The sequence below is a fragment of the Ictidomys tridecemlineatus genome, chromosome 1 (genome assembly GCF_052094955.1).
Source record: "Ictidomys tridecemlineatus isolate mIctTri1 chromosome 1, mIctTri1.hap1, whole genome shotgun sequence".
Lineage (NCBI taxonomy): Eukaryota > Metazoa > Chordata > Mammalia > Rodentia > Sciuridae > Ictidomys > Ictidomys tridecemlineatus.
Genome location: NC_135477.1, coordinates 50,535,137 through 50,548,105, shown reverse-complemented (window position 1 = coordinate 50,548,105; position 12,969 = coordinate 50,535,137). Strand labels below are relative to the sequence as shown.

General features: G+C 57.6%; 1 protein-coding gene across 6 annotated transcripts in view; it reads left to right on the top strand.

Annotated features, from left to right (window-relative positions):
- The window catches only part of Cdh23 (cadherin related 23), a 377,491-nt gene that overhangs the window by 97,427 nt on the left and 267,095 nt on the right, over positions 1 to 12,969 (top strand). For all 6 annotated transcript variants that reach the window (XR_013435513.1, XR_013435512.1, XR_013435514.1 and 3 more), the window contains exons 4-6: positions 5,719 to 5,861; positions 6,764 to 6,811; positions 6,940 to 7,032. Coding sequence is in view for 3 of the 6 variants with exons in the window: in XM_078040863.1 (XP_077896989.1) it covers positions 5,719 to 5,861; positions 6,764 to 6,811; positions 6,940 to 7,032 (284 nt within the window). In the remaining 3 variants the exon portion in view is untranslated. The remainder of the gene's footprint in view (positions 1 to 5,718; positions 5,862 to 6,763; positions 6,812 to 6,939; positions 7,033 to 12,969) is intronic.

Here is a 12,969-nt window from a genome sequence, read left to right as displayed (position 1 = left end):
ACGTGCACAGTATTAAGTACAGTCCCGCCGTTACGCGACCAGTCCCCAGCACTCGTTATCTTGAAAGCTGAAACTCTGTACCCATTAAACAATAATACTCTCCCCAGCCCTGTCCCTGAGCCCTGGCCACCACAGTCCCCCTGTCTATGAATCGGGCTACTCCAGGTGACTGCGTGACAGTGGGTCGTGCGTGCTGGGGCATGGGCCAAAATGGCCTGTGTTTTAGAACTAAAAAGTTTTCCCGTGGATGCTTGTGCTGCATATCCGCCCCCTGTGGATGGACACCTGGCTGGCCCCTCCTGCGTGTCTGTTGTGACTCACGCTGCTGTGACCACGGTGTGCGAGGGTTTCACTTCATACATATGCTCCTTCCCACCCAGGAGGCGAGGCCGGGCTCCTGCCTGAGTTGTGAACTCAGAGGGGAGGGGGCCGGCCCGGCGTGACCCTTCCCCCCGGGAGACGGGGTGTGACAGTCCTCGGGCTGCACTGATTGAGCTGGGAGTCCTAAGACCAGGCCCTTAAATCACGCTGGGGCTGGAGGAGCCTTTCTCTGCATGTGGAATGGGAGCCATAAAGCACGCTGACTTACGGGCGGTGCTCACCAGGCTGCTGGTTTATGGCCAGACCCGTTCCCGCTCCTGATGCCTTACTGTGCCCACTGGTGAACACTTGTCCAGGAACAGGACTTCAGATCCCATGCAGGAGGGTGGGGGCTGGTGTGTCAGAGTCACGCTCAGTGGCCCACGGCCAGCGGAACCAGCAGGGCCTAGGACTACAGAGTCCCAGCTCCCTGGGGGGCTCGGGTGTACGGTCTTGGGGGGTGTGTCTTCTTTGGGGATCTCCAGGGACTTAAGGACAAGTGGTCTCCTGGGCAGGAGATCCCAGGGACCAGGGAGCGGGGTGAGGAGGTAGGACGGGAAGAGAGCGACGCCCTAAGACCCGTTGCCGACTGTGCCCATGGGTTCTGTCGCTGTAACAGGACGTCACAGACAGGGTGATCTGTGAACGCCGGATCTTATTTTGCGCCTGGTCCTGGAAGCTGGGAGTCAGGAACATGGCGCCTGCCTCTGGTGAGGCCTCATGCTGCATCACACAGGGTGAGGGTGTCGCAGGGTGAGTCGGGACAAGCATGCTCGTTCAGCTGTCTTTCTTCTTATGAAGCCATTAATGTCACTGTGGGGTCCCACCCTCATGGCCTCGTCTAACCCTGGTGACCCCCCAGAGGCCCTACCCCCAAATGCCACCAATAGGCATTTGGAGGTCAAGTTTCCAGCAGAACTTTGGGGGGTTACACTCACACCCGAGCACCAACCAGGTCACCATGGCGGGCAGCTGGAGACGAGTCCCAAGGGGACACCAGGATCCTGGGTAGAGCATTGCTTCTGGGTCATCCTCCTGAGAGGGAGGGGCAGGGGTGGCCCTGCTGGCTTCATGTTCATCCATCATCTTCCAAGAGCCACACACCCCATGCTGCCACATTGTCCTTGGCCCCGCTGCCTGACCCAGGAACAGGAGGAGCAGCCTCTGATGGCCACACCCCAGGCAAAGAACCACGGGGCGGGAGCTGGTCGGGCTGGTGTGTGTGACAGTGCAGGGGGGTTGGCAGGGGGCTGAGGGCATCTGCTGGGGGTGCCTGGCCAGCTCCATCTCACCATCATCAGGGGCTTGGGCCCTTGAGAGTCGCTGGGTCTTCTTACCACCAAGTAGCACTCCAGACCTCGGTGGAAACCCATTTGGCTATTCCTCAATAAGTAAATGTAGACTTACTATGTGACCCAGAAATTCCACTCCTGCATATACACTCCCCAAAGAATTGAAAACAGCTGTTTATGCAAAAACGTGTACACAGATGTTCGTAGGAGCATTGTTCACACTAGCTAAAAGATAGAGATGACCCAATGTCCATCTGTGTGTGAATGGAGAGACAAATGTCTCAGAGCCACACAACAGAATGTTACTGGGCCATAAAAAAAGAACGAAGTACTGATACACGTCACAGCATGGATGGACCCAGAAAATGTGAGGCTAAAGTAAAAGAAGCCAGACGCAAAAGGCCATGTATCTTACGATTCCATTTATATGAAATGTCCTGAACAGGCAAATCCACAGAGACAGAAAGGGGATTCGTGATGATCAGGGGCTGGGGACAGAGGGACAGGTGATTGCTTATTGGGGGTGGGGTTTCCTTTAGGGGTGATTAAAAAAACACTGTGGAACTATACAGTGGTAAAGGTGGCACAGGATCGTGGATTGTGCTACAGGCAACTGAATTGTACACTTCCCTCTAAGTGGTAAATTCCGTGAGATGTGTATCTTGCCAGGTTTTTTTTTTTTTTTTCCCTAAAGCACTCCAGGTGTTTTGCAGCCCTGAGATGCAAGGCACACTGTTTCTCAGGTGAGCAACAAACCTGCACGTGGCACACACACCCAGGTGTCATGCAGCCCGGGACGCTCCTCCTGAGCCGAAACCAGGGGCGGGGCGCCTGGCGGAGGAGAGCCCCGCACACTGGCCGCGTGCCCGCAGGAGTAGCGGGCCCGGGTTGCTGGAGAAGCCTGCTTCGGCGGAGCTGCAGATCAGCTCTGGGCGGGGGTGTGCACACAGCTGGAAGATTGTGGGGGGCGTCTTGTCTTAAATATAATATTAAATCTGCACCTTTAATTAGTGCACTTAGAAAAGGTCACTAGCAATTACCTGGGACACAAAGAAGGCGTGAGGGGCAGGCGCCCGTGAGGAAGCAGAGAAAGACCATTTCGAGCAGCACATAATTGAGGGGAAAATGGATAAAAGTCTTTGAAATTACAGGGTGGGTGACAGCAGCTGATGGCCCTGTCCCCATCCTGCCCGGGCCCCGCCCTCCCGAGTGTCGGACTCGAGCCATTTGGGATAGCAGGCCGAGTCATGAGACCTTGGCTGCAGGTCAGCGTGGCCTTCCCAGAATCCCCTGGGCCAGTGGGCAGCGAGGCCCTGTGTCCCACCTGGCCTGGCCCTGATGGGGTTGCTGGGGGAGCTGCAGGTGGCCCTAGGCCTGCTGTACTGTGGACAACAGGGAGCGTCTGGGCCTAGTTCCTGGGAGGGATCTGCCAGGGCGCTGGGCAGCAGCTGAGCGTTTCTTAAACGTTGGCCATAGAAAAGAAATGTGTGTCCTGGAAGCCAGGGGACAGCTGGAAGTTCTATCGTAGCTCTGGGTTACATAAAAATAAATTCTTAAATTTATAAAAGTGAACGGTGCACTCTGCCGCCAATATATTCCTTGTCGAGGGGCAATGCAGACACTTTGGGAAGTCAGGCTCGGTGGACCTGCGACTTTGACGTATCCCCTCCTTCCCACCTAGAAAGAGAAGAGCCTCGAACTAGGAGTCTGGTTCAGGTTCAAGGGCTGACGTGGGCTCCCATGGAACTTTGGGCAACTTGGTAAACGCCTTCCCCTTTTCCTCTCTAGACGGGGAGGTGGGGCCTGAGGCTGTTCCATATTCCCTCCAGGATTTCTTGTTCTGACCCCTCCCCCACTCCTCACCTCCTCCCATCACCTCGAAAGCGGCCATGTCTCCCTCTGCTGCTCTGCTGCTTGACTTTGGAGAGGTTTCTTTGTCTCCTGGAGCCTCAACTTCCTCATCCATAAAACGGGCAGGATAACGGCCGCCGAAGGGTTGCTGGGAAGGTTTAATGAGCAAACCCAGGTGTGTAGACCAAGGGTCTGTCCCAGCACAACAGCCTGATGAATGCCCAGGACCCTTCTTTTCCAAGTGTTGGGCTTCCAGCTGGACGGGGCCTGCTAGGCTCGTGTCCACGAAGCCCTGATTCTGAGATGGGCGAGGTGTGGAGACAGATGGGGGCTCTGGGCCCTGCACGCCTGGGCCGTGGCCTCCACCTCCGCCGTTTGCCCTCTGAGCGGCTCTGGGAAATGACATCGTCCCTCTCGGATGCCTTGCCTGTAAGTGGCAGCGCCAGGGAGGACTGAATCCGATAGAACCGTCATGGAAACGGCTTAGCTGGGCACTGGACTCCGGCGAGGCTCAAAGCCATCCACCATCACTGTCACGCCGACCCGCCGTCCTGTTGGAGTTCACTTAGGAAAGCCCCTTAGCTTCTTTTCTAGATAAAATGCCTGAAATTGAGACTCCGTCCTCCCTCCTTCCTAGCTTGATCTTCAGAGCTAGTTGGTAAATATGAGAGGCAGGCTCTGGGGAGGAGGGGGGCCCGCCCCACGTGTCGGGGTGAGCTGACGCGCTGCGGGAAGGGCACGCGGCACCTTGTTCTGACCTCGCTGTCCCTGTGAGAACCAGGCGGAGACTGCCCCTCCTCTTTATAAACCGACTCACTGTCCACTCATGCCATTTTGAGCACAGTTTTGGGGACCTGAGGACCTCCTGAAGCCAAGGCGCCCAGCTGTCCCAGTTACCCTGAGCTTCCTGGTTTTGAAACACGTGCAGGCAAATGCCTCTGTCCTGGGAAAGGGCGCAGTGGGCCACCCCGTGTGAAAGTCACTGGGGAACCCGTGAGCCCAGGAGATGTCCTCTGCTAGGGCCTCTTAGGTGAGGTACGGACAGTTGTCCTGATGCCTGGGCTGGCCAGGGCTTTGCTTCCTGGTGAGAGGCGACACCTACCTTTTAATCCCCTTCTTGAAGACAGGAACCAGACCCTGCCACCCAGTTCTGGACTGGAGTGACGGTCTGGAGGCAGAGCCGAATCTTCCTAATTTCTGTGTATAGCAGTGCACACCCCAAAGCCAGCGCCTCGTCACTCTTGAATGAAGCCCAGAAGATTTTGCAAAGTATTCTGAATTAGAAAGTGGGTGCTTCCATCTGCAAAAGACAGAACTCCAACTCAACTGGCATGGGCCAAAAAAACCAGGGGGAGAGAGGCTGTGGCTATCCTTCTCACAGCCGAGAAGTCCAAGGACGGAGGCGCTCTCAGGCACACCTGCCTGCACACCCCCAGCTCTCAGGAGCCCGTCCCTGGGGCACAGTGGCTCTGCGCTCGGCCTCACTGACCTACTCTCCGGCAGGCTCGGTGTGGTGCCAGAGATGGCTGCCGACAAGACCCGCCCAGCAGCCCCAGTGGAAAGAGAGCGCCTCTTTTCCACAGTAGCGGCAAAAGTCCCAGGGTTGGATTTGATTGGCAAGATTGGGTCACATGCTCCTTTTGAAACCAATCATAGTGACCAGGGAGATGGGATGCTCTGGGCAGAATTCTGTGCCCATCTTGGGCCACAGGAGGTGTTGGGAGCCCTGTCCTTACTCATCCCAGCCACGTCAGGAGGGAGGCTCCAAACCAACATTAGGACAAGGGGCAGGCAGAAGCCACAGTGGTCCATTGCACACCCAGAACACGGTGATGACACGTGAGAGCTCTGAGTGACGAGTGGGCCAGGGTGGACATGGGGAGCCTGGTCAGAGCCCAGGGGTGCACGGGGTCTCCTGATAATCATGGTTTGCTGGAGGTTTGTGGGGTGGCTGGTCCCTGCTGGGAGCCGTGCCACTGAGCAGTTGTAAGGAAGGACCCTGACCTCCTCTAGTGACCCTGACCTCCTCTATGACCCTGACCTCCTCTATGACCCTGACCTCCGCTATGACCCTGACCTCCTCTATGACCCTGACCTCCTCTATGACCCTGACTCCTCTATGACCCTGACTCCTCTATGACCCTGACCTCCTCTATGACCCTGACTCCTCTATGACCCTGACCTCCTCTGTCTTCTGCTCTCTTGGCTACTGCAGGTTCCTCCGTGACCCAGTTGCTGGCCAGGGACATGGACAACGACCCTCTGGTGTTCGGCGTGTCCGGGGAGGAGGCCTCCCGCTTCTTTGCCGTGGAGCCCGACACGGGCGTGGTGTGGCTCCGGCAGCCTCTGGACAGAGAGGTAGGACTCGCCCAGCCCCGCCCCAGTCCTTCCTGGGGGACAGGAGCAAACGCTGGCAGCAGGTGGCTCACCACACTTTAGGGGCCTTCTTCCAAGTCCCCTCTGACTCGGTGGGGGGCGTCTTCCTGGGTGGCACCCCGCCTCCAGGCAGTGCTGGCCGATGTGGGGGGGGAGGGGGTGGCTGGGGTCTCCACGCAAGGAGCACATTGGATAGGAGCACATTGGGTAGTGACCGTGGGTTGTGCAATGGGACCACATGGGGGTAACAGGTCAACTCCCACCCTCAGCGAATGTTCCCCCAAAGGCCATTTCGTTTTCTTTCTTTCCCTCTCTGTCTCCCTCCCGCCCTTCCTTCTTTTTTTTTTTTTTTTTTTTGGCACTGGGGATTGAACCCAGGGACACTTAACCCCTGAGCCCCATCCCCTGCTCTTTTCTATATTTTATTTAGAGACAGGGTCTCCCTGAGTTGTTTAGCACCTCACTTTTGCTGAGGCTGGCTTTGATCTCATGATCCTCCTGCCTCAGCCTCCCGAGCCACTGGGATTACAGCCACTGTGCCTGGCTCCAAAGGGCCTTTTCCAGAGAAGCAGCATTGACGCTGATAATCCTTAATACATTAAGAGAAGGGTCTTGAGTCAGCCCATCCTGTGCCTCTCCCTGCATTTGAGTGGATGGCCCCAGAGCAGCTGGTGACTTGCTCAAAATTACACAGCAACTTAGAGGCAAAGCTGGTCCTCGGGCCCCCAATCCTTGACTTTCTCGCCAGGTCATAGTCCACACCTGCTTCCCCAACCCACAGGGCAGTGTGGCTTTGGGGGATGTCTGGAGGTTCTGGAGCCCCCAGGCCCCTTAGAGGCCTCAGCCCCTCTGGCCTCTCTGACCGGCTCTTCCCTTTCTTTCAGACCAAGTCTGAGTTCACGGTGGAGTTCTCCGTCAGCGACCACCAGGGGGTGAGTGTCCCATGAGGCCACCGAGGACCGGGGCAGCCTGTTCCTGGCTTGGCGGGGTCCCTGGGCCCCATGGGTGGACAGAGGTCAGAGGCAGGTGGCAGCGCTGACCCCGGCCCTTTCCTTGCCAGGTGATCACACGGAAAGTGAACATCCAGGTGGGGGACGTGAATGACAACGCACCCACCTTTCACAACCAGCCCTACAGCGTGCGCATCCCTGAGGTAGGAACCCACGGCCACCCCGCTGGGTCCCAGGGGCCGGCTGCTCCCTAGGCCATCTGGGCGCGTAGGAGGGGCCTCCGGGGAAACGGCAGCCCCAGCTCTGTCCCACCTGTGCCCCAGCCTGGGGTCACTCTGGGCGGGTCAGTGAGCATTGGGGCGCCTCTGAGGACAGGGCCGCGCTGGTGGTTGGGAAGAGCAGCTGGGTCAGTGGACCACAGGAGCCTCAGGCCGGCTGGAGAGCTCTGGCTGCCCGGGTGGCCGGCTTCATTTGAGTGGAGGTGGGTGGGGTCTGGAGCGCAATGCTGCCCCCTGCCTTCCATTCCCAGCCGGCTCCGGCCGGGCGCAGAGTGTCTAGGGGCCTTGCCCCACATGCTCCCGCTTTGGCCAGGGCCAGGTCCCTGCAGGACTCGGGGAACACAGGACCCCCAGGAAGGCCATTTCCCTACCGTGCGCTCTCTCCTGCGGCCCCCGGCCCCTGCTCTGTGTGCCCTGAGTCTGTCTGCATGAGTACCTACTTGTAAAATCAAGCCATTGCTGGTAATTGAGAAGTACAAATTATTGCATTACAAACGGTTCGTTAATAAGCTGGCTGCTGGCTCCCGGTGGCACTGGGGTTCTCCTGGCTGGCTGTCCCTCACCACACAGTGGCTGAGCCAGTCTTAGGGCTGGCAGTTGGTGGAAAGCTACTGAAGGTGTGGGGCCTCATCTCAGGTCTGCCCTCACGGCTGGGCTGGGCAAGAGCTGTAAAGTGTCCAGATGGAAGATAGAATCCTCTGGAAGGGTGGGTTGAGCTCTAACCTCTTCTATTGTTAATCATTGGATCAGAGAACAAAAAGGGTTTTGATAGAACGTCCCATAGGCTGGGCAGGGGGAGAAGGACTTGTCCGAGGTCACGGGGCTGTGACTTGGAGCTTCTAACTCTCAGGGCAGGTTCGGGGTCCTCAAGGATGCAGAGATCTGTCTCCTGTCGCTGGCTCTCGTTGCTCAGCCTGGAGCCACAGGTCCTGCTCTTGTGTTGGCAGAGGACGGGGGGGGGGGGGGGGGACAAAGGTGCAGAGGGGATGTCCGAGGGCCTTGCCCCTCCCCTGCCTGGGACACAGGAGGGAGAGCCTGCTGTCCTGAGCTCTGGGGACAGTGATGTGGCCAGCGTGCCCGGGGACTGCAGCTTGGCTCCCGACGCGCGCTCATTTGGAAGTCTCCCTAATTTAATTAAGGGGCTCTACGTGCCAGCCTGCACTCTGGGCCTGGGCTCAGAATCCAAGGGCACGGCTCGGAGTTAATGAGGCTTGGGCCCATTGCTCAGCTGCCATCCTGGCAGGCATGGCCGCCCTCTGTCTTCCCTCAAGGGGGGCAGCAGGCAGCAGCAATGGCAAGGGGACAGGGTCATGTCCCTTCTTCCCAGCCCTCTGGCCAGGGACCAGCCTTGCCCTGTCTCTTCCTTCAGAGATGGGACCTGCAGCCCCCAGTCCTGTCGGATGGCCCTGGGATTCTCCAGAGGCCTCTGCCTCCAAAGAGAGAGCCCCCTCGGTTGTTCATTTATTTAACAAATATTTATTGAGTGTCTGCTGTGGACTTGGCTCTGTGCCTGTCCTCATTCCACAGAGGCCGGGAGGCTGCAGGGATGTGGAATGACAAGCCAGACTGGAGACGGGAGACCCAGGTCTGGTACCCCTTGCTCCCAGATTGCTGGTCTGTTTGCTCAGGTCACTTAACCTCTCTGGGCCATAGTCCTCCTGATCTAATCAATCTAAGGGCAGGTGGAATAGGGTGGCCTGCCTCCTGCCCATCTGAGGAGGAGAAGGTGGACTGGAAGGGCTGGCGACAAGGACACACAGTCCCTGGCGGGAAGCCCACATGGTTTACTTGCTTGTGTGAAAACACCCCCAGATCACTTCAGTGCCTGATACTCAATGCCTTGCTTGGGGCTGCTCAGTGTGGCCAGTGGAGATGTGGTGTCAGCTGGACGGAGGCCGGGCCACTTCTGATACAGTGTTTTTGGCACAACCCAGCTCTGGCCTGGAGTGGTCACCTGAGCTGGCATGTAGCTGTCTGGCTCAGGCCCCAGCTGAGGCACCAGCAGGGCCTGTTGGCCTGGGGCCTGAGCAGTGAATTCAGTGGCAGAGGCCATTGGATGTGAGCAGAGTAAGACTGTGGGCCAGAGAAATGGGGAGGGGGCCTGTCTGAGTTAGGTGTGAGTGCCGGGGGCTGCCGGAGTGAACAGAGAAACCTCAGCAGGCTCCTGGGGGAGGGGGCCACCAGCAGACTCTGGCTGCCGTGGCAGTAGCTGCTCCTGGGTCGTACCAGGGAGGAGGATGGAGTCCAAACACATGGTTCTCGTCCCAGGTGTGCCAACAAGTGGCTGGGTCAGACTTTTAACCTGTCCCTCTGCTTATTGGAGTCTCTACAGCTGTCAACCTAGGGCGCTGAACCTGCCTCCTGCAGGGCCCACGTCTTGGGGCCTGAGGAAGAAACCTGGCAGGAGAAGCTGCAGCGCCTCCTCTGTCCATGCAGCCCCTCTTGGGTCATCTCAGCCACTGCACCCTGTCCCTTACCTTCCTGACCCCCACACGGCAGCCTGGGCCCTGGTAATTGGGTCTCTATGTCAGGAAGTCAGGAATAGGCCCCGGGAGCACATTGCAGGGTACCTGTCAGGCAGGTCTCCTCTGGGGACAGTGAGCACAACCGGTGCCCTGCAGGATGGCCACAGGTGGGTTTCTGAGAGGCCCTGCAGGCCAGGCATCCCAGAGGAGCACTTTTAGCCCATCCGCAGCTGTCTGGAGACAGGGCCTGGGAGGACCCCAGCCCCTCAGGCCAGGAAGTGCAGGGGTGGGGGGGTGGGGGTGGAGGCGGTCAAGGCCAGGCCTTGCCCCGCCCTCCAGCCCCGCCCTCTGGGAGCTCTCCCCGCCCACCAGCCCCGCCCTCGGGAGTCCGCCCCGCCCACCAGCCCCGCCCCGCGCAGGGAGGTGGGCAGGTGTGTGTTTGGGTTTGTTTGTTCTCTGTTCCTGTCCCGCCCACCCCTCTCCCCTCGCTAAGCTGTTCTCCATGTAATTATCCATTTTATCAGGGTGAAAGGGCCTGCAATTCACTTGTCGAAGCCCTAACGAGGCAGCGTGGATGCTTTCAAGTCTGTAAAGAAAAGGGAAATCCTGCTAGAATTGGCAACTTAATTCACCAAGCCAGCCTCGCAGGCCTCATTAAGTCCCCGTGTATTCATTTCAGGCTAATGGCTGTCATGCTGACTGCTGTTTGATTTGCTGTAATAGACTTTTATGGCGTGCCAATTTGCTCAAACGTGTTTGCCTGTGTCTGTGCCCAGCGGTGCTGCTCCGCTACCTCCGTTAGGGGCGCGTGCCCGCCTCGCTGACCTTCAGCGCTGCCCCTCCCGCCCCTCCTCCCTCCCTCGGGGCCTGGCCCTCAGCCCCCCACTGCGCCCCAGGGAGGTGACCCTGGCACAGAAGGGTAGGGGTGAGGTCAGAAGGTGGACTGTGCCAGGCGGCTTCGGGGTCAGGGAATCAAGGGGGCCCAGTGGAGGCTCCGGGACACGGTGTCCTTGAAGTCCTGACTGGGCCAGGCTCCTCAGCTGGGCAGGAAGGTGTTTATCCAACCTTCCTAAAGCATCCTCTGGGTTTCCTGAGGGATCGCTGTATACACTGTGCTTTTCTAACCTGTTCTGAAGTCCAGCCTAACTGTCCGTGGGAGCCCAGGCCAGATCTACCTGCACCACCTCACCTAGTCTTTTTTTTTTTTGTATTTTTTTTTTTTTAATGAACACAAGACACGTTTCCTGAACAGCTATTAACCAGGGCCCAATGATTCTAAGCCAACCAGGACCTGCAGAATAGTGCAAAGGACTCAACAGTTTCCAGCTGTGTTACTTTAGACAGGTGACTTACCCTTTTTGGACCTCAATTTTCTTATCTGTATGATGAGTGACAGTATCTGTCTTGCAGAATTGTTGTGAGAGCTATAATAATGTAGGCAGGAAAAGTCCCGGGCCCAGTTTGTGGCTCAGAATACATTCAGTAAAATGCTGCTGATTAAGGCTGAGCTCTTTGTCCTCAGAGAAGGTAATTTTACAGAGAAAAACCAGTAAGTGGGTGTCTGCCTACCCTTAAATAGATCAAATGTCAGGGTGACTTGGTGTGTATACACCGAGATGATCTGTCTATAGGGGTTATTTGTGTGGGTCCTTACAGAATGAGTAGGAGTTTGTTAGAGGAGGAGGCTATGACGTCTCTGAAGATCATTCCCTTTGGAGACCCCTGGGTTTCTTTTCACATGCTAGAATTTCCCCAAGAGGCAGACCCTGCTGAGGAGGGACCGTGGCTGCATGTCTATCCCTGGTGGTTCCCTTGTTACCTCGTGGAAACAAAGACAGGCTGGAAGTGGGCCCCTGGGTCTCTGCCCAGCTCTCTGTGACACTCAGGTCCTGCACAGATCCTTGTCAGTGGTGGCTTCAGGTGACCAGTTGAGCAGGGAGCAGGCTGCTTGCAAGGGAGGGCTGGAGTGGGAAGGAGATGGCGGGAACCTGAGAGGTGGAGGGTCCTTGCCTGAGCCTCAGAGCTGGCTGGGGGCAGGATCTGAACCTAGGCCCCCAGGGTTCTGGGTCCTGCAAGGCCACACCATCTTTCCACGTCACTTGATGAGGACAGATGAAAGTTTCTCATTTCCTGGACCTCCTTACTAGAGACAGGAAAGTGGGCTAGAGGTATTCCTGGAGATCGCCAGTCAATAACTTGTTTCTGTGACAATAAGACTAGTAAGTGATTGTTAGTGGTGTTAGAAAGTTCCCTGTGTGCCCAGGTGTGCTGTCTGCTGGCCTCTCCACACCCCCATTCTGCTCCACAGGTGTCAACCACAAGTAGAGAAGGTAATGCTTGCCCTAAGTTAGCCCAGGGTTAGGAGATCGGCCTGACTGTGTGGCTATCGGCAGGTAGCTTCTCTTCCACCTGTGAAATGGGAATAACTGTAGCCACCGCAGATGCTGCCAGGATCCAGGTGAATGAGATCACGCTTGGGAAGTGCTTAGCGCAGGGCCTGGGGAGGTATGAGCCCAGCAAAAAGGTCACGCTTGTTATTGTTGCTTGTCCTTCTCTCTGAACCAGAGGGAGCAAGGACGGGGCTTGGTCCTCTGGGTCAGTGCCAGCCAGGGCCTGGCCAGTGCATGGTGCTCAGTGACACTTGAGTGAATCTCAGGGACACAGCTTTGTGTCCCCTCTGCTTATTGGATGACTGTGAGGACCAGAGAGCACTTACACAAAGGGCTGGGGGTGGGCAGTGTCTTCTAGAAGCGAGTGGTTCCCTGGTGTTGCTCAGCTGGGGCTGGGGCGAGGAGCAGCCGGGGCTGGCGCCGAGCTGGGAGAGTTGGCACACCTGCCCCACCCCTTGCGTCTTCCTGGGCCATCTGAGCACAGCCTTGCTCTGAGCTGGTGCCCTCTGGTATTACCAGTTCCTGGGGCTCAACCATACCATCCCCTGTGTGTGTGGCATGTGGGGAGCCCTGAGGGGTGGCCAGAGGAGGCCCAGTACCCTCGGAAATGGACTTATTAGCACCTGGCGGGGCGAGCAGCAGCGCCCCCAGCTGGCCTTCTGAGGGGGTGCCTGTCAGGTCTGAATGATTTATACACTGCAGCCTCAGGTTGCCGCAAGAGGTGGGGGAGGGGCTCCCTGGACTTGCACCCAGCTGTTCCCCCCAAGGTGTCAGTTCCACTCTTGAGAGTGTCATCCCCCCCACTCCAGGAGAGGCAGCCCCTTGACAGGCCGTATTAATTTATACCTCGGGGCCACAGTGCCCGCGGCCCCCTCTGCATCTCTAACCACCGGCCTATTGATCTGGGAGAGGGAGACCAATAAATCATCCCCGGGCGCTGGGCTCCTGCTGACCAGAGTCAGCGTGGCTTGCCTGGCCAGACGGCAGCCCTGGCCGATGTCTCTATG